Raw genomic sequence first — 21,802 nt, 5'->3', positions numbered from 1 at the left:
TCAAAAAAACTGAGATCCTTCCTCTCTAATGCACCTTGGATGTTCATGGTAAGAGGGTCCATATCCCCAATGCGTCTAACCCCTCACCCAAAAAACCCAAAATAGTAAAGGAAAATGACTTGGCCATAACCACATTACAGATGCAGCTGTGAATTCAAACAAAGAGAGAAAAATTATGCTAGTTCAGAAAGATCCACAAGCTCACAATAAACTACAACTTACCATGGTTGCAAAAGTCAATACCAGGAACTAATCCCTCAACCCAAACTGTTTCTCCTTGAGCCTCTTCTGCGGTTGCACTTTGATTATTCAAAATTTCATCCCCGTTATCTGCAAATTTGCTTCTGCCTTGGGCATAACCATCAGCATTCCTAGCATTATCATCTCCATCAGCAATTATACTTTCATATGTATTTCTACACTGAGGGAATGAATCTGTAGACAGATCATTTTCACTTCTTTGAGGACAGGCATCATTACTAGTCACTGAAGAAAAATGCTTGGGAAACACAAAATCCTGAGGGAAGGGGATCGTTAATGCTCTTGTCCAGAATATGCAATTGGCCCTGAAAAAAAGAAAGATTAGGATATGTTCTACCCTCAGTCTTTAGAGTATGCTACCTTGAAAGATTAAACTGCTTTGTAAAAAGCTATCACAACCATTGTCTCTCTTTGGAAAATATAATAAACTCAACAGAAGAATTATAACATTTACGTAAAAGATATGTTCACTAATGCTGGGCCTTGGCTTACAGTAAACCATGAAACTTTGAGAATATCTTTAAAGATTCCAGTTTCCACAAGAAAACTATCAAGGAAAAGTACGTCAAGGTGATTGCAACAGAAGGAATGTGCAATTAAGAAACAACAAGACAATAGTTATCACAAATAAAGAAAATAAAGAAAACTTCCATAATCTGCATGAGCATGGACAGATGTCAGAAAAGATCAAGAGGCCTCCACCCTCTTTACAATCGTTACATAAAAAATTGACAAAAAATATTTGCAAACAATGGTCCATACTAAAAAGTATAAGAACCTAATTAGGAGGGCCCAAACTTTAACTACCCATGTTTATGTTTTCATTCGGCAAGCAGTGTATTTTTAGTTTGCTAGCTTTCATTTCTAGCCTTCAAATTCCACTTTTATTACATGCATTTGCATTCCAATTTCTCATCATAAAAGCCATCTACAGTGAGAGGATGCATGGAGTAACACAAAGATTTGTGTTAAATGAGAAGGTAGTTTTAACTTTTAATGGTTGCTAACAACCAATAGCTTCTAAATAGTTATTATAATGTGTATGTGTGGTAATGTAAGCATTTAATTATAAGAAGACTAAAGTAGTAGCTTGTAATAAAACTGAGCGTGTGCACATGTAACTGCATCTGTGCACATGTGCGTGCACACGCGCACACGCACGCACGCGCACACACACACACACACATTTTAATACGATTCCCATTTTTCCATTTCAGACAGAGGCTGAAACTTTGATTCACGACTACAAAAACATATTTCCATTTCCCATCTTTGAAACTCCTTGATCAAACAAAGGATATAGGATAAGATTGTCAAAGGATCAAAGGAATGGTTGCTTTGCTTTACAAGACTTGATACATTGATCTTGATCCATTCACTTGCACAATGAACAAGGAAGAGTTGGCTTGAAGGGATCAAGAGAGTGGCTTTGAAAGGATCCCTTTTCAGAGAGACATTTTGATGGTTCACTTTTTGGTTATACCACCAGGATAGAAAGGAAGATTTAGATGAGCAAGCTCGGTGCTACACAAGTAATTGCTCAATGTTGAGCCACCAACATCAAGGCTTACAGTTAATTGTCATGCAGTAATGCCTAATATTGCTCTTTAAGAACAGCCCCAAACAAGTATTAATTAATGTTAAAAGCTCTCACTCCTCTCCATCAGCTCTCCTTCCATCAAGTGCCTAGTGGATGTTGTCGTACATGAGCTACTACTGCCTAACTTAGAGCTGCAAAGTGACGATAGGATCTATGGGAGAAACACTGTGAGAATGTCAAAACACAATGGCAGTGAATGAGTTCAAAAACTCGAAGAATAAATGGAATGGAAAATGCAATGAGTACAAGGGGCCTTAGGTTCTGTGTCTCATAGACCAGTACTAAGGTGAGCTGAGACAAGTCGATGATGCCGATCAGAGCTCAGAGATGAGTGCGCTTTTTTGACTAACCAGACGCTACACCTATGAAGGGATCTGCACTGCGTAGGGAGTGAAACACAGTCCTTTGGGCAGAGAGGATTTGATGAAGAAGCTGAGACTGCTCCACATGAAGGCATCTGCAATGTAATGTTCAGGGCAGCTTCACGAGGGACACCAAGTCCAGAAGACAAAATAATGCTGAATAACTGACAATGAAGATCTGAAATATGTAGGCAATGAGTGCTAAAAATGACACCTGCAGTGGATGAAAAAAAAATGCTGATGTAGATGGGCTCCACCAATCAGTCAATGATGGCTGAAGGTGACATATGCTGTAGGAGACCAAAAACGCAAAGGATATCGATGATATGATGACGTGAGCACTCAAATAGGGGGCAGAAGCCAATACAACTGCTGGGCATCCTGTTCAGCAGAAGAATACAGCTACTATGGATGCAGTCAACATGTTGAAACCATCAGAAGTGTAAACCACAGATATGGCAGTGGTCTTGGAATTCAAGGACAGGAAGGCAGCCACCAGTGCAGCAAAACAAGTATGATCTGATGTCACCTGAATGGATGGACCTCCAAGAACAGTCAAGACTGGCTGGGCAGCCTCTGGATTTGTGGCAGCAGATGTACAATAAATTGCCAGCGCCAAAAGATGTGTGACCAGCAGAGGGAGAGGGAGAGAGATTGAGCTAATCCGAAAGAAGTGTGTGAAGAGATAAGGTTGGATGCCCACAACATGTATAAAGGACATTTTTGGGCATTCAGAAGTCATAAATACAAATAAATCCTTTCTGGGGCTGCTAATGAAGAGCATAATTAGACATTAATGCACCACAATTTATTGCTAGTGCATGCCATGATTTTGGTTTCTCAACACACTCTCAAGCTCAAAAAGGTGCCCTAAGAGGAGAGAAAGAGACATCCTCCACCTGTTGATGGTTTTTAAATGTACTGCAAATATAAACACAATATAATTGCCAATTAAGCACGGTTGGCAAGGTTCTTGATGACAAGGATAATACAGGTCCCAAGGGTAGATGAATGCCAAGGCTCATCACCAAGGTGTGAATGACTGCATGGGGATGGTAATGATGGGATGTGACTCCCTCTATAGCCCCCTCTAAATCTAGACGAAGGAGATCCCCCTTTGAATCCCACTCTGAAAGAGAGAAGGAATCTGGAAACTTGTGAATCGTGGCCTCCAAAGTGTCTAATGAAGAACAAATGGATGCCATGAGTGCAGAAAAAGACATCTAGAGCTGTGATAGAATAGAGGCCTGACAGCTCCCAAAGGTATCCTCCCAAACTTGAGTGGAAGACAGATGAGAGGGGAGTATCACAAATGATCTTGATGAACCTTGTTGGAGTTAATGTTCATGGATTCATACAAGGGAGGAGTAGAAATTACCAAGTGTTGTGGAGCCACGAGTACCAACAATAGCCTCTATCAAGCCAAAGGTGGTGGTGAACAACCACTATCACTCAATGGAGCGGGCTGCAAAGCTGAAGGTAGTGGCCACAAGCAGCCACTATCTCTCAATAGAGTGGACTACAAAGCCAAGGGTCATGGAAGCCATTAAGCCCAAAAGTACGCAGGGAAAACCTCCATAGCACATTTGTTGGGGTCTCCATGAGGGCTTATGGCCTCAATAGGCCTTAGGGTGTCTTGCTGCTTTGAAAGAGCTTAGTGTACATAGTGGACATCTTAGTGCCTTGAGCATAGAACTCTCATAGCCGATGCAGAACAACCTCTACAGCCCAAAATAGAAAGGTGGCACAAGGAGTGTCTAGGGGTAGATGCACATACCTCAGTGCGATAGTCAAGAGATTAATGATGACAAGCTTTGATATTGTGTCCTAACTTGCCACAATGGGTGCACCCAGTGGTCTATTCTCCATCTTGCAGGAAAAAAGCCATAAAACTAGTGTGTCAAAACTATAATAGTATGGTGGGAGGAAGAAGATAACAGTCTATTATGAGGATGTGAGATTTTATTGCTTTGCTTAGGGTTTGATTAAAAGTTAGTCAAACATGCTAAAGTGACTTGCATATGTGAGGTGCAAGTTGATTATTCCACAATGTGGGACCTAAAACCTCATTACTAAGCTAGGATTGTTCTAGTAAGCTTGAAAGGAGCATGTGAGGGCATCACAATAGGGTATGAGTTGGATATTTGGCATGTTGAACACATGGACTATAGTCATGGCTCCTGGACTAACAAGCGTAGATTTGTAGATTAAACATGATTGAGATAAAGAGCTCAAAGAGCACTATAAAATGATGATGGAGCTTTGTAGAGAGAGGAATACCATTGTGGAATAACTCAACGACCATTTCTTTATCCTCTGCTCATGATGATATTATGGCCATGTGGTGCTACTATCCTTAGCGTCAGATTTGGGCCTAGACCAATTTATTGGCCACTAATGTCGATGGTGACATTGAAGGCTAGGCATTAATTAATTAATTTATGTCTTTCTAAGGGTCAATAACTGCTCAGGGATACTTGGGAGACAAATTAGCTAGGCCAATTTAATTATTAACTGGGAAAACTAATTTTTTGAGAGCTAGAATAATTGTTAAATTAATTTTCAGAATTAATATTTTGAAAATTAATTGAATAAGTTGGATAATTTTGAAAAATAGAATTAGAAGGCTACTACTTGGCAAAACTTGCCCAAGCAAGTGAAAAAAACGTTTTGGGGACTGGTAAATGTCTATTCCAACTATTGTGAGAGAGAAGGAGGCTGTAAGAGAGCAAGGAGATAATGTTGATGTGATTTGCAGCCACCAAGGACCAATCCTACAGCAAGTGATAGCAATTTGGAGTCCTCCTAGTGCAAATGATAGTGGCCCAAGGTCCTTCTAGTGCACATGACAACATATAAGATGGGGCAACAACCTTTCTGGTAGTCCTTTCTGGTAGTCCTAAGCTATATGTGACAACTTCCATGGCTGTTTGAGTAGGACAATAGCAATTTTTCAACCTTTCTCATGATGAAACTCTAAAATTTCTCTCACTATAAGATTCTCTCTCATCCTTCAACCATCTCTCAAGTTATCTCAACAAAATCCAACCATTTGTGTCATCAGAGAAAGAGATTTCAATCAATCTCTACTATAAACCCTAATTTACAGCACAAATTAGAGTTTTGACAGCTGCCTCGAGATGCGTACTCAAAATTGAGGACCTAGGACTTGAATTCTAGCAACTGAAATCAGGAATTCCAAGGAGATTCAAGAGGCCAGCCAATCAATATCAGATTTGGGGCTAAATTTGTCTTTCATAGAGTAGGGTGAAGGCCAATCCCTAAGCAAACTAGGGGCCAATTTGGTTTAAAGGCTTGCTGATAAGTTTGACAATAAGAGGCACTTGGCTTAGTGGGGGAGATTAGAGAATCTCAATTGTACTCCATCCATTTATAATACAAGCTAAAGAAATACTACAAGGGGCGCCATTTTCGGGGCCAACAAGCTATCCATTGTCCAAGATCAAGGAGTGGTGGAGTGTGCATTTTCAGTTTATGTGAATTTTATGCTTGTTGTAATTGTCGATTAATCAGGTCATTACCACCCTATCCAAGAAAGTTGGCTGGTTTCAATGGTCTCTCCCGAATGATACAATGGAATAAAGAAGAATCTTGAAACTAACAAAATGTTGCCACTCCTCACAACCTATATTTGTCCCCATGGAGGATGAGGATTTTTAGCTCTTTAGGCACCTCTACTCTAATACCATGTGAAGAAACAGTAGGGTTTGTGAGGGAAACACAATGTGTACAGCAAAACATAGACACCATGAATGAACTCAAGAACTCAAGCAAAAAAGTGAAATGTAAAGCATCATGAATACAAGGGGCCTTAAGGTTCCATATCTTGCAGACACATATTGAGGTAAGCTAAGATGAGTCAATGACACCAATGAAAGCTTGGATATGACTACACTTTCCTAATTAACTTTTGGTGGCAGCACTTGTGAAGGGATATATACTATGATGGAAGCAAAACATGGTCCTTCAAGCAAAGAGGTGTCAATGATGAAGATGAGATTCTACCAAAGGAAGGTATCCGCAATTGATGATGGGGGAAAGCATAAATGAGGGATGCTGACTCCAAAAGGCAGAATAATGATGAAAAACTGACTATGAGGATCTCCAACATGCAGGCAAGGACTGCTGAATATGATGCCTGCTGTGGATGACCAAAAACACAAGAGTCTTCATGAAGTTGGGCTCCAACAAGCAGTTGATGATGGCTGAAGATGAGACCGGCTGTAGGAAACTAAAAACACAAAGAATGTTGATGATCTGATGATGTGCGCACTCCAATAGGGGGCAACAGCCAACATGAATGCTAGCATCCTGTTTAGAGTCAGAACGCAGCTATTGTGGATGCTGTCAGCATGCTGAAACGTTCCAGTGCTCTTCCATTCTTTATGTTTTTGTGTTCATCCACTACTAGCTTTATTATACACTATGATCTCCACTATAAACCCTACAATTTCTTTACATGGTATCACAATAGAGGTGCTCCAAGAGCTGAAGTTCCTCCTCCATGAAGAACACAAGTCGTGGGGAGTGATGAGACCATTGTCAGCCGAACTCCATTCCATTGCAACATTTAGGATGACTAAGTTTCACTCCCTCCCATTACAAGTCTGCCACATCAATGCTATGGCTTATTTCCCACAGGCTGCAGCATGGACCACTAGGTGCACCTCATGCAGCAAGACATGCACCTTAAAATGATATCATCGACCATGGCTCCCTACACCACCAAAGTATATGCATCTCCCCAAAGGCATTCTTTGTGCCAACTTGGGTATAACTCTTTGTGCTCAAGGCAATAAGACACATGTAATTTATGCTAAGCCCTTTCAAGCACCTGAAGCACATCAAACCTCATGAGGCATAGTTGTCAGGTACGAAAGATATGATACGGTACAGTACGATAAAATACAATACTAAATGGTACCTTAAGATTTTATAAGGTACGGTGCGATGTTAGTACGAAAAAAAATTAACTTGATTATTTTCGACTAAAGATAACATAATAGATGTTTCAAGTCTGAATAGCAATGCTATTAGAGTATATAAGATGAATACTTGAGGGTAACATGCCAAAACCTAATGCTGCATGTGCAACATGTGCTACTGCTACCTACAACTTACAACTACATAGATGGGAGTGGATACATCATACATGAATGATCATATAAATAAAAGAAGTGTGGGCTTGAGAGAGAGAGGTTGAGAGAAATTGTTTGAATCTCAAATAACCTAATCTCATGGGAGAATCATATTGGTATAAAGAGCATTTAACTCATCCCAAAGTGTAGTTCGAACGGAAAAATATGTATCCATTAAGTTGATACCTTATGGTACTAATACGTAAGGTACGGTACCTAAAGTATGGTATAGTATGCAACCTTTCATACATGGTACTAGTGCAACTATGTCACGAGGCCATAAGCCCTCTTAGAGATTGCCATTCTCCTTCCTATTTTCACATATAGTGGCCTGCACAACCTTTGGCCTTGAAGTCCACTCCATCCAAAGACAGTGGCCATTTGTCAGCTTCGGCTATCCAATCTGCTCCATTGAGAGCCAAAAGCTATCACCCACCTATGGCCCCAAAAGGACTGCACATTCCCACTCCCTTGTATGACTCCATGAATATGGATTAACCATGAGTATCGAGGAGATCATTTGTGATACTTCTCGCTCCCATCCTCTTCTACTCACCGTGGAAAAGCCACCTCTAGTACCCATGTGAAGGACTCTGTTTCCCTCCCTCCACAACAGCCCTAATCCCAAATACCTTCTTCATTGCACATTCCTTCTTCCACTTCCTTGGAGGTTGTCATTCATAAGTTTCTAGCTTCCCCATCTCCTTCAAAGGGAGTTCAAAGGGGGCTTCAAAGGAGTTCATGGCCCATGTGACCGTTCATTGGCAAACTACATTTTATTCTCTCCAAAAGCCAACTATTCATCGAAGGACTGTGTTTCACTCCCCTCCACATGTTGACACTTGCACGAAATGATAACGAGCCTTGGTCTTTTTCTACACCCTTTATGACACTATAGATGTAACAAAATGTATCAAGGCCTAAGCATTGGATTTTTCAGCCATGACTTGGTTGTTGCACCTTTGAATCTCATCCTGCAAAGAGGCCGGCATAGTGTTATCTTCATAGAGGCCAAAATCAAGCATGGAGATAGACTTGGTTGCTCCTTGGAGGTCAAGTTCTGGCCAAGTTAAACTACCTGGGTTGGATTCCAATTTGCTTCCAACTATTGATGATCTTTGTCAACAACTCCCTTGCCACATATTTAATCTTTATGGGGGATCCTACTGTCTGTTTATTATCTTAAAAGTTAATAACTAGGTGGAGTATGTACTGCTTTGGTCTCATAGGCCACATTGGCCTTTTAGAGACGTTAATATATACTCTCTCACTCTCTCTCTCCTTTTATAGCAACTTTTTGGGCTTGAGAGGGGGTGCTGAGCCACCAAAATCAAGACCTACACTAGCATTTAATTGACGTGCATTACTACCCAGTCTTCTTCTTCAAAACAGCTCCAAAAGATTTTTATTTATGCTAAAATGATTTATTTTTGTATAATAGGGCAAATGCCCCAATCCCCGGACCCCTGTAAAAGGGCATGTTCTCTCCTGTTTCATAACAGGTAGCATGCTCTCTTTTTTTTTCGTGAATGAGTGTATATTAATATTGGAATATTTACATCTTGCCTTCAGGCCAACCAAACAGAAAGGATACACATTTTTTACATCAGACCATCAGGTCAGCATAGAAAAAACCACACGGATACAACTAAAAGTCTCACAACTCTAACTCTGAAATGTCACTTAGAAAGGACAACTAGAGTGGAGCGAACTATATCCAGCCAGGGAGCAACAATGTCAGGAAGAACCAAGTCAGCTGAGACCATAGAGGAGATCTACCATAATACTAAACCACGAACACGGGCCACATGACCATGGATGCCCGATACTGAATAAAAAATGAAGGCATTTCGAGTATGCCAAATATGCCACAAGACTGTCCATCTAACGAAATGGAAAAGGCAAGAATAATCTGAATGAAAAGAAGACAAGGAAATTAGCTTTCCCATGATCCATGAGTGAACTAATATCCGATGTTGAGTTGCCGCGGACCACACACGGGAAACAAAACTCCAAATTTGTCTAGCAACAGGGCACAAGACAAAAAGATGAAGCATTGTTTCATCGCATGTAGTACAAAACACACGACCAGCAGAGATTTTGCAGGCATGCAGCACATCACCAGTTGGAAGACCCCCAATTACACCAGTTGGAAGACCCCCAATTAGTAGCCTCCACATGAACACTTTACCCTGATATGGAACCTTAGACTTCCAAAGCTGAATGAATCTTTCTTGCCACTTCTTTTTACTATCCCGAGTATGCCATACTTTATTAGCCTTTTCCGTGACCCATCTTTTGACCTCCACCATTTGATGATTCTCTCTCTCTCTCTCTCTCTCTCTCTCTCTCTCAGATCATCACTTGGCCTAGCTATATATCTATGGACACAAGTTGAGAGACCACATGTCATTATGCTCTTACGGATAATCCACAATAATCCATCAGTACCACATGAGATCATCAAAGCAAAGTTTGTGCACCCCCCATGATGCTACACGCTCTTTTCCAAACCATTAATTTTATTCACAAAGTGTGTGCCATGCACCCGTAAGGCCTCCCAACAGTTGGCCCATGCAGGAGATGAGACCTCATGGTATGCACATGTCGAGTAGTGGTGGCTCACAAGATATGAGATCAACATGGACCACCTCCCCCTTATAGTATGACCTTGACTCCCCCTTCATAAACCTCTCCCACTTAGAGAGGAACTTGGTCATGCCACACGATCTTTAACAACTACATATACAGCACACACGGATCTCACCCCTGTAGCCCCTTCCCATGAAGATATCCTACTATAGACAACACTTCATGAGGACCACAACAAACGGTTTTATTGTTAGACCTGGAAACTTGGATGTCTACATGCCACATGAGATGCAAGTAGCTATTGGCGAGTTCGGGGTTTCATCTCATCACCTCGAGATCAAGGCAAGAAGAGCAGGTCATATTCCCCGAACCGAGCAAATATGTAGACTATGTTGGGAGGAGACGTAGAGGAAGGAGCACTATGTATACACATGCAAAGCCTACAATACATTCTAGACAACATACCCCACACTATTTAAGGACGCCTCCCTCAGATCAATCATGCCACTTAGGTGAGTTCCTCGTTCAAATTCAGAGGCTCCACACATCATTACTATAGGATGGCCCTACATAGAGGAGGAAAGTAGTCACAGCTCACTAATTTTTTCCGGACGATGACCAGATACATAGTACTTGCACAAAGAAATGTGACAATCCAGAGAGCTGAGGAGATTAGAGCAGCACACTGACCACAGAGGCAGAGATACCAAACACAGAGCTTACACCAAAGAGAGATGAGGGAGATTCATTGACGCTATGACCAATACAAAGCTGTGAGATCATACGAGATACTACCCCTATACTACCTCCTTAGGGATGTATGTCATACTCTACCCATGGATTTTGATTGGGTGGAACTAGGGATTATTATATCTTCATACCCAGCTATACAGCTAGATGGATAGAGCTCCACATGTACCCCTCATTATCCCTCTATTGTATCCTCACTCTTCTCTCATGTGTACCACTTTAGCCTCCCTCTACACTATATATCACCATCACTCATCACAATTTACTATGTCACACTTTGATGTTTAGTGATGAACATCATTGTACAAGGGTATGTCTCAGAGGCCAAATTTGGCCTTAGTAGACGTTAATCTCACTCTTTTTTTCGTAATGAGTACTTATATTACATCAAATCACAAAAGGGAAAAAGTCACGGCAAAGAAACAGAAGTAGATGTTAATCTCTCCTTTTTTTTTCATGGATTTTAGATTAAGTAAAAGTATTTACATCAAGCCTTCTGTCCAGCCATGAAAATCTTGTGAATCACAAGTCAAGCCAAAAGGCTACAAAAACATAGCATACAAATATCATACAAGCAGCACAATAGGAGTAGAGCCAAGGAGCAGCCATATTAGGGAGGACCAAGTCCACTGAAATCATAGAAGAGATCTCAAATAAGACTAATCCTTGAACATGGACCACATGACCCCAGATAACCAGGGCCAAATCAAAAAGAAAGGCATTGGGTATGCCAAAATGTCCTAGAGCTGTCCATCTAAGAAAGTGGACAAGGCAAGGATGATCTGATTGCAAAGCAATCAAGGAAGGCATCTTGCCCAAGACCCAAGAACGGAGGGGTGTCTACCACCGAGTCACCAAGGTCCACACAAGAGAAGCAAAGCTCCAAATCTCTCACCGCGTGGGACCACCTTAGACAGAGCCAAGAGAGATGCAAAGCCCGCCGCCCACATCCAGCTGGTCCACACCCTTGCACGAGGCATCATCTATAGATACAAAGGATACTACACCATCATAAGGGGACCCTACCTCGCCGCTTCAGCCTCTCTATGCTAGACAGACCCATGACAAATATCCTTAGATGAGAGTGCTTCCTGAGCAATTCCACACTGTGTCTGGCTGAGATATCATTTTGTACTCATCAATTATGTATTATTCACTGTTTATTTTTCATTTAGATAGTCATAGCATTAGATGTCAGCTATTTTGGAACATGGAAATTTCCTTGAATTTTAAGATGTAACATTTTGGTCTCATAGGCCAATTTGGCCTTTTGTAGACATTAATAAAACTCTCTCTCTCTCCAATCATGCACGATCAAAGATAAGGAGCACATACACATGAAGCCAAAGGCTATGAAAACACAATGCTATAGGAACAAAAGAAGGGGATCATGTAGTGGACACAACAAGGTTGGAGTGAACAATATCCATGCATGGAGCAGTCACCTCTCCAAGTATCAGCCAGCCTAAACCATGGAAATAATTTACCATAAATGCAATCCTTGCATGTGACCCACATGACCATGGATGCCTAAGGTCGAATCAAAGATAAAGGCATTACGACTCTACTAGATGTGCCAAAGAAAAGCTTTAAGCCTATCTTGTCCACCATTGAAGGACTCAAACTTTACTCCTTTTCCAACCTCATCGTAGTCTTTTGCTGCCCCTTTGGGAGTCAAGTTGTCATACACTAGCCACTGCAAAAAGGATGCATTTGCTGTATTTGCATCATGACCAAGACCAAAAGAAGCATTTGCATAACCAGCACTCACTCCTTGAGCCCCATAGGCATTGGAGGATGCAAATGCATTACCAAACATGCCACTTTGTTTCCCAAGCATCAAACAAGTACTGCCATACATAGGGTTTTGCATATTTCCAACCATACCCAAATCATTGGGCCTTGCACACTGTGCATTGGCTGCTGCATACCATAGGGAGTTGTGCCATACATTCCCTTATGTAGTCCTTGACCAACCGTTGAATGAAAAAACATGCTACCACCAAAGTATCCTAGCTGCCCCAATATTGCATGCATGCCCCGCTGTCCAAAATCCATCGGATTGGCACTTCCATGATGGCCTCACATTTGCAAACCTTGCCTCGTAAGTACCAACTCTTTCTCTCCACTAGCTTCTTTGGGAGCTTCAAATAAAGGCTTTGGTACTATCTTCAGTGCACCTTGCTATCTTGAAGATATAGAAGATGACTTCTTCTTCTTCTTGCCCTTGCCGTTCTTCATTGGAGCATTCCAAAATCGAACAAACCAAGGATCCTTTGCCAATTCAGTAAAGAGATTTACTATTGTCCTCATCCAATTCTTGAACTAGTCATCAAATTCCTCTTCCCCTTGCTGGTCATCAATCTCATTGTGCCTTGAAGGCCCTGCATCTTGTCCAACAGAAGATGGTGCGCGTCAATCCGGCCTCCTCTTCATTGGGCTTGAGACACACTCCGTGATTCAGAGATTGAGGGAGTTCCTAAGGAGTGGTAGCTGCAAGTTGGACCATCGCAGTCTCGAAGAAACCAGGCACATGCAGGTTACCGATTGTATGATCCCATTGAGTGGGATGCCTACACGAGTCGAGAAGTTCAATTCGTGGAGGTCCCAACCTCAGAGGGGGGTGAGGAGCACCCCATGCTTGAAGATCCATGAGATAGTTGGGCACCAGCAACCATACCTTTGCAACTCCCGCCTTGTGGAGATGTGTTCCTAAGGAGTGGTAGCTGCAGGATGGAATACGGCAATCTCAAAGGAACCAGGCACATGCAGGTAATTGATTGTATAATCCCATCAAGCGGGATGTCTACACGAGTTGAGATGTTCAATTCGTAGAGGTCCCAACCTTAGAGGGGGGTGAGGAGCACCCCATGCTTGGAGATCCATAAGATAGTTGGGCACCAACGACCGTACCTTTGCAACTCGTGCCTCATGGAGATGCTTATCTCTTCGTATGAGAATATTTCTTCCCCACCACCTTCCTCAACTAAGCCCCCACAAGTGGATGTTCCACAGACTTCAGCAGATGGTGAACGTCGAGGAAAGATCCGGCATCCTCTTTGTTGGGCACAAGACACACTCCGTGATTCAAGCATTGAGGGAGTTCCTGAGGAGTGACAGCTGCAGGATGGACCACGGTGGTCTTGAAAGAACCAGGCACATGCTACTGAGCTTGTCTATACTAACTATTGTTTGATGACTCACAACATTGGAAGAAGGCTATGAAGCAAGAGTTGGATACTATTGAGCAGAATGGCACTTCGGATCTTGTGCCTCGGCCCGTTCATAGGAAGGTGATTGATATCAAATGGGTCTCCAAGACTAAATATCATAATGATGGTACTCTGGATAAGCACAAGGTGCAACTCATTGCAAAGGGCTTCGCACAACAGCCAAGAGTGAATTTCCATGAAACCTTTGTACCTATAGCTCGGATGGCTACCATAAGAGTCGTTGTTGCCTTAGCTGGCCATAGGAGATGGTTGGTTTATCGGCTTGATGTAAAGTCTGCCTTCCTCAATGGTGATTTCAAGGAGGAGATCTATGTTGAGTAGCCTCCTAGCTTTTCCTCATCAAATGGTCAAGCGTACAAGTTGAAGAAGGCCCTTTACCACCTCAAACAAGCTCCACATGCTTCGAATGAGAAGATATACTCGTTCCTCCAAGGGAAGTTGGGGTATCGCCATTTCTCTTTCAATCCCTAGTTATATGTCCACACCTCAGCTGGACGGCACGCATTGTTTATGCTTCATGTGGACGATCTTATTTTGCCAGGTGCCCATGCCCAGAAGGTCAAGGAAACTAATGTGGCACTACACAAGGTGTTTGAGATGGCGGATATGGACCTTCTTCATTTCTTTTAAACTCTGAGGAGGATTTTCATCTTCCAACAACAATATGTACAAGAGATTTTGGCCACATTTGAGATGGAGGGATGTAAGGCCATTTCGACTCCTATGGATCTGAACTCGAAGGCTACGGCCCATACAGATTCTCCGCGGCGGATGCTACCCCCTACATGCAATTGATTGGGTCCTTGATTTGACTTCTTAACACTTGGGTTGATTAGTGCTTTCTTGTAGGCCTGTTTGCCGAGTTTATGAGTGAACCCAAGATGGTACATTGGCATGCTGCTATGAGGATTTTGCAATTCCTAAGGAGAACCTCCGATCTTGATATTCATTATGTAAAAGGTACTTGAGATTCCCCTTTGGTTCTCACAAGCCAGACATTTAGATTGGGCCAACAATGTTGACCAACGGAGGTCAATCACAAAATATTGTTTTACTTTGGGTGCGGATGTTATCTCGTGGAGTAGCAAGAAGTAGCACAGTCGCCCTTTTTTCCACAAACACGGAGTATAGAGCGGCGTCTTCTACCACATGTGAGTCGATATAGCTTCGGAGGTTACTAGGAAAGCTTGGCTGTCCTCATACAAGTCCTAAGACACTTCATTGCGACAATGAGAGTTGCATTGCCCTGGCATGGAACCCAATGTTTTATGCTAGGTCGAAGCACATTGAGATTAAATACCATTTCATTTGGGAGAAGATCTTGGATAAGACCATTGATGTGGCTTACTGCAAGACAGAGGATAATCTCGCAGATCTGTTTATGAAGGCACTTCCTCAGCTTTTTCTCTGACAGTACTCCAAATCCCTGAGCCTCATGCTACTTCCCAAATCTGAGAGGGGATGTTAGAGATTAGTCATTTCCTGGACTAGCATTTCTCACGTTACACATGGTGCAATCAGTTCTCTCGAAGATACTCTCGAAGGGCATTATTCATTATTTTTGTCAGTTAGTGGGAATTTTCAGCAGGCGCAGTGTACGGGTAGTTCCATCACACAAGCAATGATGCCATGTGGCAGCTCGAGGATTAGCCACTAATTATTTTATTCATTATTGATGTAGTCTGCAGCTTTTCGATCAGGTTGGCCAATTTTGCTAGCTGCCTTTTCAAGTGTTGGTGGGAGAGAGACGGCTCAAGGAGATATATCAACAGCCCCTATATATCTACCCTCTTCATCTCAGCATTCATTGACTATAGATTTCTGCGTTCTTCTGTCTCTTTTCTCTCTTCCTTTATCTCGTATTCGTTTTCTTTCAGTCTTGTCCATACGCTTCCGCATCCGCTGCACTCTGATAGACCCATTGTATAAATCTCGACCATGAGCTTTGAAATTTCAAAATCACTAACAGGGATGAGCTTATGGTTAGGTTGGCTAAATACCGGCAACTTCTCGTCAATCTCTACTATACAGGCTCCTAAGTTTCCTAATAACCAAGTCACATTGTTTCTAAATAAGCCACCCGGAAAATAATTCCATTTTGTGCAACAAGTGATTTCACAACCCACCATGCTTATGTTCTATGAATTTGAGTGTCAACTAGTTACACTCAACTATTCAATCAGTTTCATAGTGATTCCTCCACATAGGGGGCTCTTGTTGTCTCCTCTCAGAAGGGGCAACAAGAACAAGGAAAGAAAAATCAAAATCAAAATCAAAGGCAAAGCCAAAACCAAAACCTAAATCAAACTCAAAACCAAACAAGTGAAACACAAGGAAACTCCCAATCCGCCTTAGAATCCAAGTGGCAAAGAAAAACAGAAGGTTGGATATTTTGACAAGTATCAATCAAAGACAAGAGGCCCACAACCAAAATAGAAAACTCACACCTCACCCCTTAGTCGAGTGACCCCGAGCAAGGTAGGCAAGGTGGTGGCAACTAGAATCAAGGATAGTGGCAAGGCCAAACTCTCACTACCACCAGTCAGCAATCGTAGCCAACATAATTCTCAACTCCAGAGGGCATGTTTGACTAGCCTGCTAGACATGAGACTCAAATCGTCTCTATGGAGACATCAAAGGCTTCAACCTTAGTCCATGTCATGAGTTACCTTCTGACGAGGCGACCACAAAGACCCACTCTACCCGGCATCTTCTCCATTTGGATCGTGGATACTAGAGCCACCCATATCGCATGATCCCCATCTAGGACATCTTTATATCTCGATCCTCTACAGACAACAATATCCAATGTGGGGATAACTCCTCGATCAAAATCCATGGTCTGGGTCGCATCAAGTTTGATAGTCACAAGGGCCAAGATCTCACTTCACTAGACAATATATATTATGTCTTCTAGCTTGGGGTGAATTTATTGTCCATTCAGCAACTTTGCTAACTGGAGCGATCAGCTTTCTTTACAGTGACCATAGTAGAGGTCATAGACTCTTAGACTAGTTTAGTGATTGCTCATGGCGAGGCACAGCCTAGTAGCCTCACAACAGATGGATTAAGGGCCTTCCACACCTGAAACTATCCAAGGATGTTTGTCCAACTTGTTAACCAGGCAGCACCACACTCCGTTTCCTTAGCAAACTACACATAGAGCTGAGATGCATCTTAGATTGATCCATGTTGATCTTTGTGAGCCGATATCCACTATCACTCTTATGGCGCGGTGCACTTTTTTTTTATAGTGGATGATTTTTCTAGATACATGTGGATGTATTTTCTAAAGCATAACACATTCACCTACTTCTCTTCATGAGTGCTACTTGCACATAATCAAACTAAACGTTGAGTAGGATGTATGAGAAGTGATTTTGGTGGTGAGTTTACCTAAGTTCACCGAGTTTCTACAACAGCACAACATCTTATGCAAGCTCACCTCTATCAATTCCCCCCCCTGAGCACCTTTGGGTTGAGGTTGTTAATACCTCATTGTATATCCTCAACCAATGTATGACTACAATGATTCCTCAGAGGACTACCTTCGAGGCATTTTTTTCCACTCGGTCTATCATTTCCCACTTCAAAGTCTTGGAGTATCATTCATAAATGCACACTCCTAATGATAAAATAGGAAAGTTCACTCCTCCAGCTCATCTCCTAATTTTTGTAGCCTATTCTACTAAGGCAAAAGCCTATCGTCTGTTCGATACTCAGATAAATAAGGTGGTTGTCTAGAAAGATGGTATTTTTTTATGAAAGGGATATTGTGCATAGCACTACAACGACTGTTGAGCTAATCCCTTCTCCTTCCATATCGGAAATGATATTATCTGAGCCGTGTCTATTACCTACTCCTAATCCACCTGCAAAGTCTTCAACACCCAGGCCTCCTCCGCAAGATATGTTACCTCACTGGTACTAATAGACCATGCACAATTCAAGGATCCTTTCACCAAATTCCACTCCAAAGGGCCCTAGAAGATTTATCTGCCTTGCATCTTGTGTTTCATTTGCATCTATCTTTATAAGAGATTTTATAGAGCATTCTGAGCCGAAGAGTTGCCAAGAGGTTCTAAAGCATCCCCAATGGTGAGAGGCCATGGAAAAGGCACTTGTGAGCATTGACGGAATGAGACTTGGACCTTGTGTGAGAGATGGAAAAGACCGAAGCTCGGTTGAGAGCACACAATTGATAGTAAAGAGAGTATGAGAGTGAAGACACAACTCCCAATGCAATAATCAAAGAGTAATGTACAAGTACAAAGTACAACCCTTAAACCTTGGGGTTGTTAATGTGCGTTCACACCCAAAAGGTGTAAACCACGATAAGTGCTTGAACTGTGTAACATAAGTACATAAAATAAAGAAGAATATAACTAGGGGGAAAAACCTCTCATATAAGGAGAGTAAAAAGTGCCCCAGTGTCCTATCAAGGATCACCGACACTCCTCTATGAGTATAGGCGTGAGTCAAACCCAACAAATCCCCCTAGAGTGAAGAGTGATCAGCATACAAGGATCATCCACCAAAGGGGATTAAATTTAAAGCATTGCGGAATACTTCAAATTTGTCACCAGGAAGAGCTATGGTGAAAATGTCTACCACAATACTAGTGGTAGGACAATAGACAAGGTCAATATCTCCTGCATGTAGCCTCTCTCTAACAAAGTGATAGTAGATCTCTATGTGCTTCATGCATGCATGATACATTGGGTTCCGTGCCACTGCAATGACACTCTGACTGTCAGTAAACAAAGGAGTAGGCTCCATGACAGATACATCAAGATCAGCCAATAAACGTCTCAATCATACACATAATTTACACTCGTAGAGTGACATGAATCAAAATCACCAACCCAATCTGAATCACTATAAGCATGTAGTTGCAGTGGTTCCCCCTTGGCATAAAGCAATCCAAGAGTCCTAGTCTCTTGCAAATAACGAAAAACACGCTTCACAACTTGCCAATGTGACATGCGTGGGCTATGCATATATCTGCTCAGGGCTGAAACTACAAACTGAATATCAAGCCTTGTGTTGCATAAATAAATAAGACATCCAACTACTAGAGCATACGTATGGATGTGAAACAAATCACTATCATCATCCAAGGAGAGCTAGAGTCCAATCTCCATTGGTGTGCAAAATGACTTGCAATCCTGTAAGCTAAACCTCTCCAATGCCTCTAGCATCATGAATGAACTAAATGCCCAAATAGTAGTGCAAAGACCCTAAGTCGACATCTCCAAAGTGTGCTGCAAACTTTGCTTGAATGCTGAAATCTAATCAGCACGTGTCCCTATGAGTAAAATATCATCTACATAAAGACATATGACCAGCAAGGATCCCCTCTCTTTACATACATAAAGAGTAGACTCTGATGAGCTATTAATGAATCCTCAACTGAGTAAAAAGGCATCAATGTTTGCATACCAAGCTCCGGAAGCTTCCTTCAAACCATACAAACTCTTTTTCAGCTTACATACCAAGTGTTCGGATCCCTCAACTACAAAACCAATGGGCTGCTGTACATACACTTCTTCTTGAAGTTCCCCATGTAAAAATGAAGTCTTAATATCAAGCTGATGCACGGTCCAACCATGATGGGCAGCCAAAGCAACCATAGACCGAATGGTAGTCATACGGGATGTAGGAGCAAATGTATCCTCATAGTCAATGCCTTTCTTTTGTGCATATCCTTTGGCCACAAGCCTGGCTTTAAACTTGTCCATGGATCCATCTGCATTTCTTTTCAGCTTATAGACCCACTTTGTACCAATGGCTTTCTTCCCAACAGGCAATGTCACTAAATCCCATGTTTGATTCTTTATAATAGAATCAAATTCAGTTTGCATTGCTGCCATCCAATGCATACTTTGTTGTGCATCCTCAAAACATTCACACTCCTCATCATCAAGTGTATGTGCTACCATAACAAAATCCATTGTATTAGCATGACCATGTAGACGAGCTTGTCTTCTAATACGACCAACAATAGGAGCATCCAAATGACTATCTTTCATAGTTTGCAAGTACCATCTAGGGATCTGCCTAGCGTTCTGATTATGTATAAGCTCCTATTGAATCTCAAATTCAGCATCTTGCTGAATATTCAAATCAGCCATAGGCTGAATTTCTGCATTGCTCAATGGAGCAACTAGCTGAATATTATGTTCATTTACCGAAGCTCTAGTTGTATCATCAAAAGAAATGGGCAACAGCCCTTCAAAAACATAATTGGCAGCCTAATATGTATTAAAACCAGCAAGGGATACTTCTGATTTTTCATCAAAAACCACATCCGTACTGACAAATACTTTCTTGGAAACACGATCATACAATCTATTTCCTTTGCTCTCACTATTGTATCCTATAAAAATGCATTTAACAACCTTGTTGTCAAACTTCTTTCTTAGTACTTTGGGAATATGAGCATACACAAGACACCCAAAAGTACAAAAATAGCCAGCTAAAGGTTTCCGGCTGTTCTAAGCCTGAAAAGACATAACATTCTTCAATGCCTTGGTAGGGCACCCGTTCAAAACATGGCAAGCACACATAACTGCTTCCTTCCAAAAACCATGTGGTAAACTCTTAGCTTTCAGCATACATCTGACTATCTCCATGAGTGACCGATTCTTCCTCTCTATAACCCCATTTTGTTATGGAGTATATGTAGTAGTATACTGATGGACAATGCCTTTTTGCTTCAAAAATTGATTCAGCATGGAAGACATGTATTCCCCCTCTCGGTCTGAGAAAAGAGTCTTAATCCTACAGCCAGATTGATTTTCAGCAAGTGCAACAAAAGCCAAAAAAGCATCATACACCTCTGACTTTTTCACCAATGAGTAGACCCAACAAAAACAAGTAAAGTCATCAACAAAGGTGACGAAATAATAACATCCAATGGCTTTGTCTGCATAGGTTTATATACATCCGAATGCACAATCTATAATATGGCTATTGCCTTAAAAGCAAAATCACGAGAAAATGAGAATTGATGCATTTTCCCCGAAATGAATCCCTCACAAGTATACTCAAGAGGTCTCTCCAAGAGAGGCAAGCCATCTAGCATCTATGTACGCTGCATAAGCATCAAACTGCCAAAATTGACATGCCCCATGCGAGCATGCCATAACTCTACCTATGACATAGCAGGAGTAAGAGTAGATGCTAAATAGACCAACTGATCAACCGAATATGCATGTAACTCATAGAGTCCATGGCATAATGTGCCAATCAAAACCAAAGTCGGGAATTCTTTATCCCTAACCATACATTTGTCATCATCAAATATGACTTGCATACCACACTTTGCTAAAGAAGAAAATGGACAACAAATTCTTGTTTATGCTTGGCACATATAATGCATCCTGTACACGGAGAGTAGAGCCATCAATGGCTATCAACACAATCTTCCCAATACCTCTAACAAGGTAAAATGCATTGTTGGCACACTACACAGACTTGCCAACAAGAGCTACAATAACAGAGGAAAACAAATCCCTATAGGATGTAATATGCCTAGAAGCATCGCTGTCAAAGAACCAAGTGCTAGCATTCTTAGTAGAGCTAAATGCTCTATCAACCCAAGAAGAGTCATAATTGCGAGTGTAGAAACAGTAGTCACGGTCTACAACAAAAGGCACAGACTCTGGAGCAATAGAAGGTGCATCAAAAATAAACATCCCTGACTCCTCCTTGGCTATGCATTTCTTACAATCTGTGATGTAATGACCTGGCTTCTTACAATGGTGGCACTTTCCCTTCTTGGCTTGCGTGCCCCTTGTTTCTTGTTGCTCTGTGAAGTACCTGATCTTCCTGAACTCTGCG

General features: G+C 41.8%; 1 protein-coding gene across 5 annotated transcripts in view; it reads right to left on the bottom strand.

The window, feature by feature from the left end:
• LOC148028341 (SET domain-containing protein) overlaps positions 1-21,802 on the bottom strand; it is a 117,957-nt gene that overhangs the window by 50,845 nt on the left and 45,310 nt on the right. For all 5 annotated transcript variants that reach the window (XM_087690161.1, XM_087690160.1, XM_087690159.1 and 2 more), the window contains one exon: positions 223-566. In XM_087690161.1, the coding sequence (XP_087546287.1) occupies positions 223-566 (344 nt within the window). The remainder of the gene's footprint in view (positions 1-222; positions 567-21,802) is intronic.

Source organism: Lygodium microphyllum, chromosome 12 (genome assembly GCF_053477565.2).
Source record: "Lygodium microphyllum isolate KBCC chromosome 12, Lygodium_microphyllum_v1.1.10, whole genome shotgun sequence".
In the NCBI taxonomy this organism is placed as follows: domain Eukaryota; kingdom Viridiplantae; phylum Streptophyta; class Polypodiopsida; order Schizaeales; family Lygodiaceae; genus Lygodium; species Lygodium microphyllum.
The sequence above is the reverse complement of the archived record's forward strand: the minus strand, read 5'-3'. Positions and strand labels throughout refer to the sequence as shown.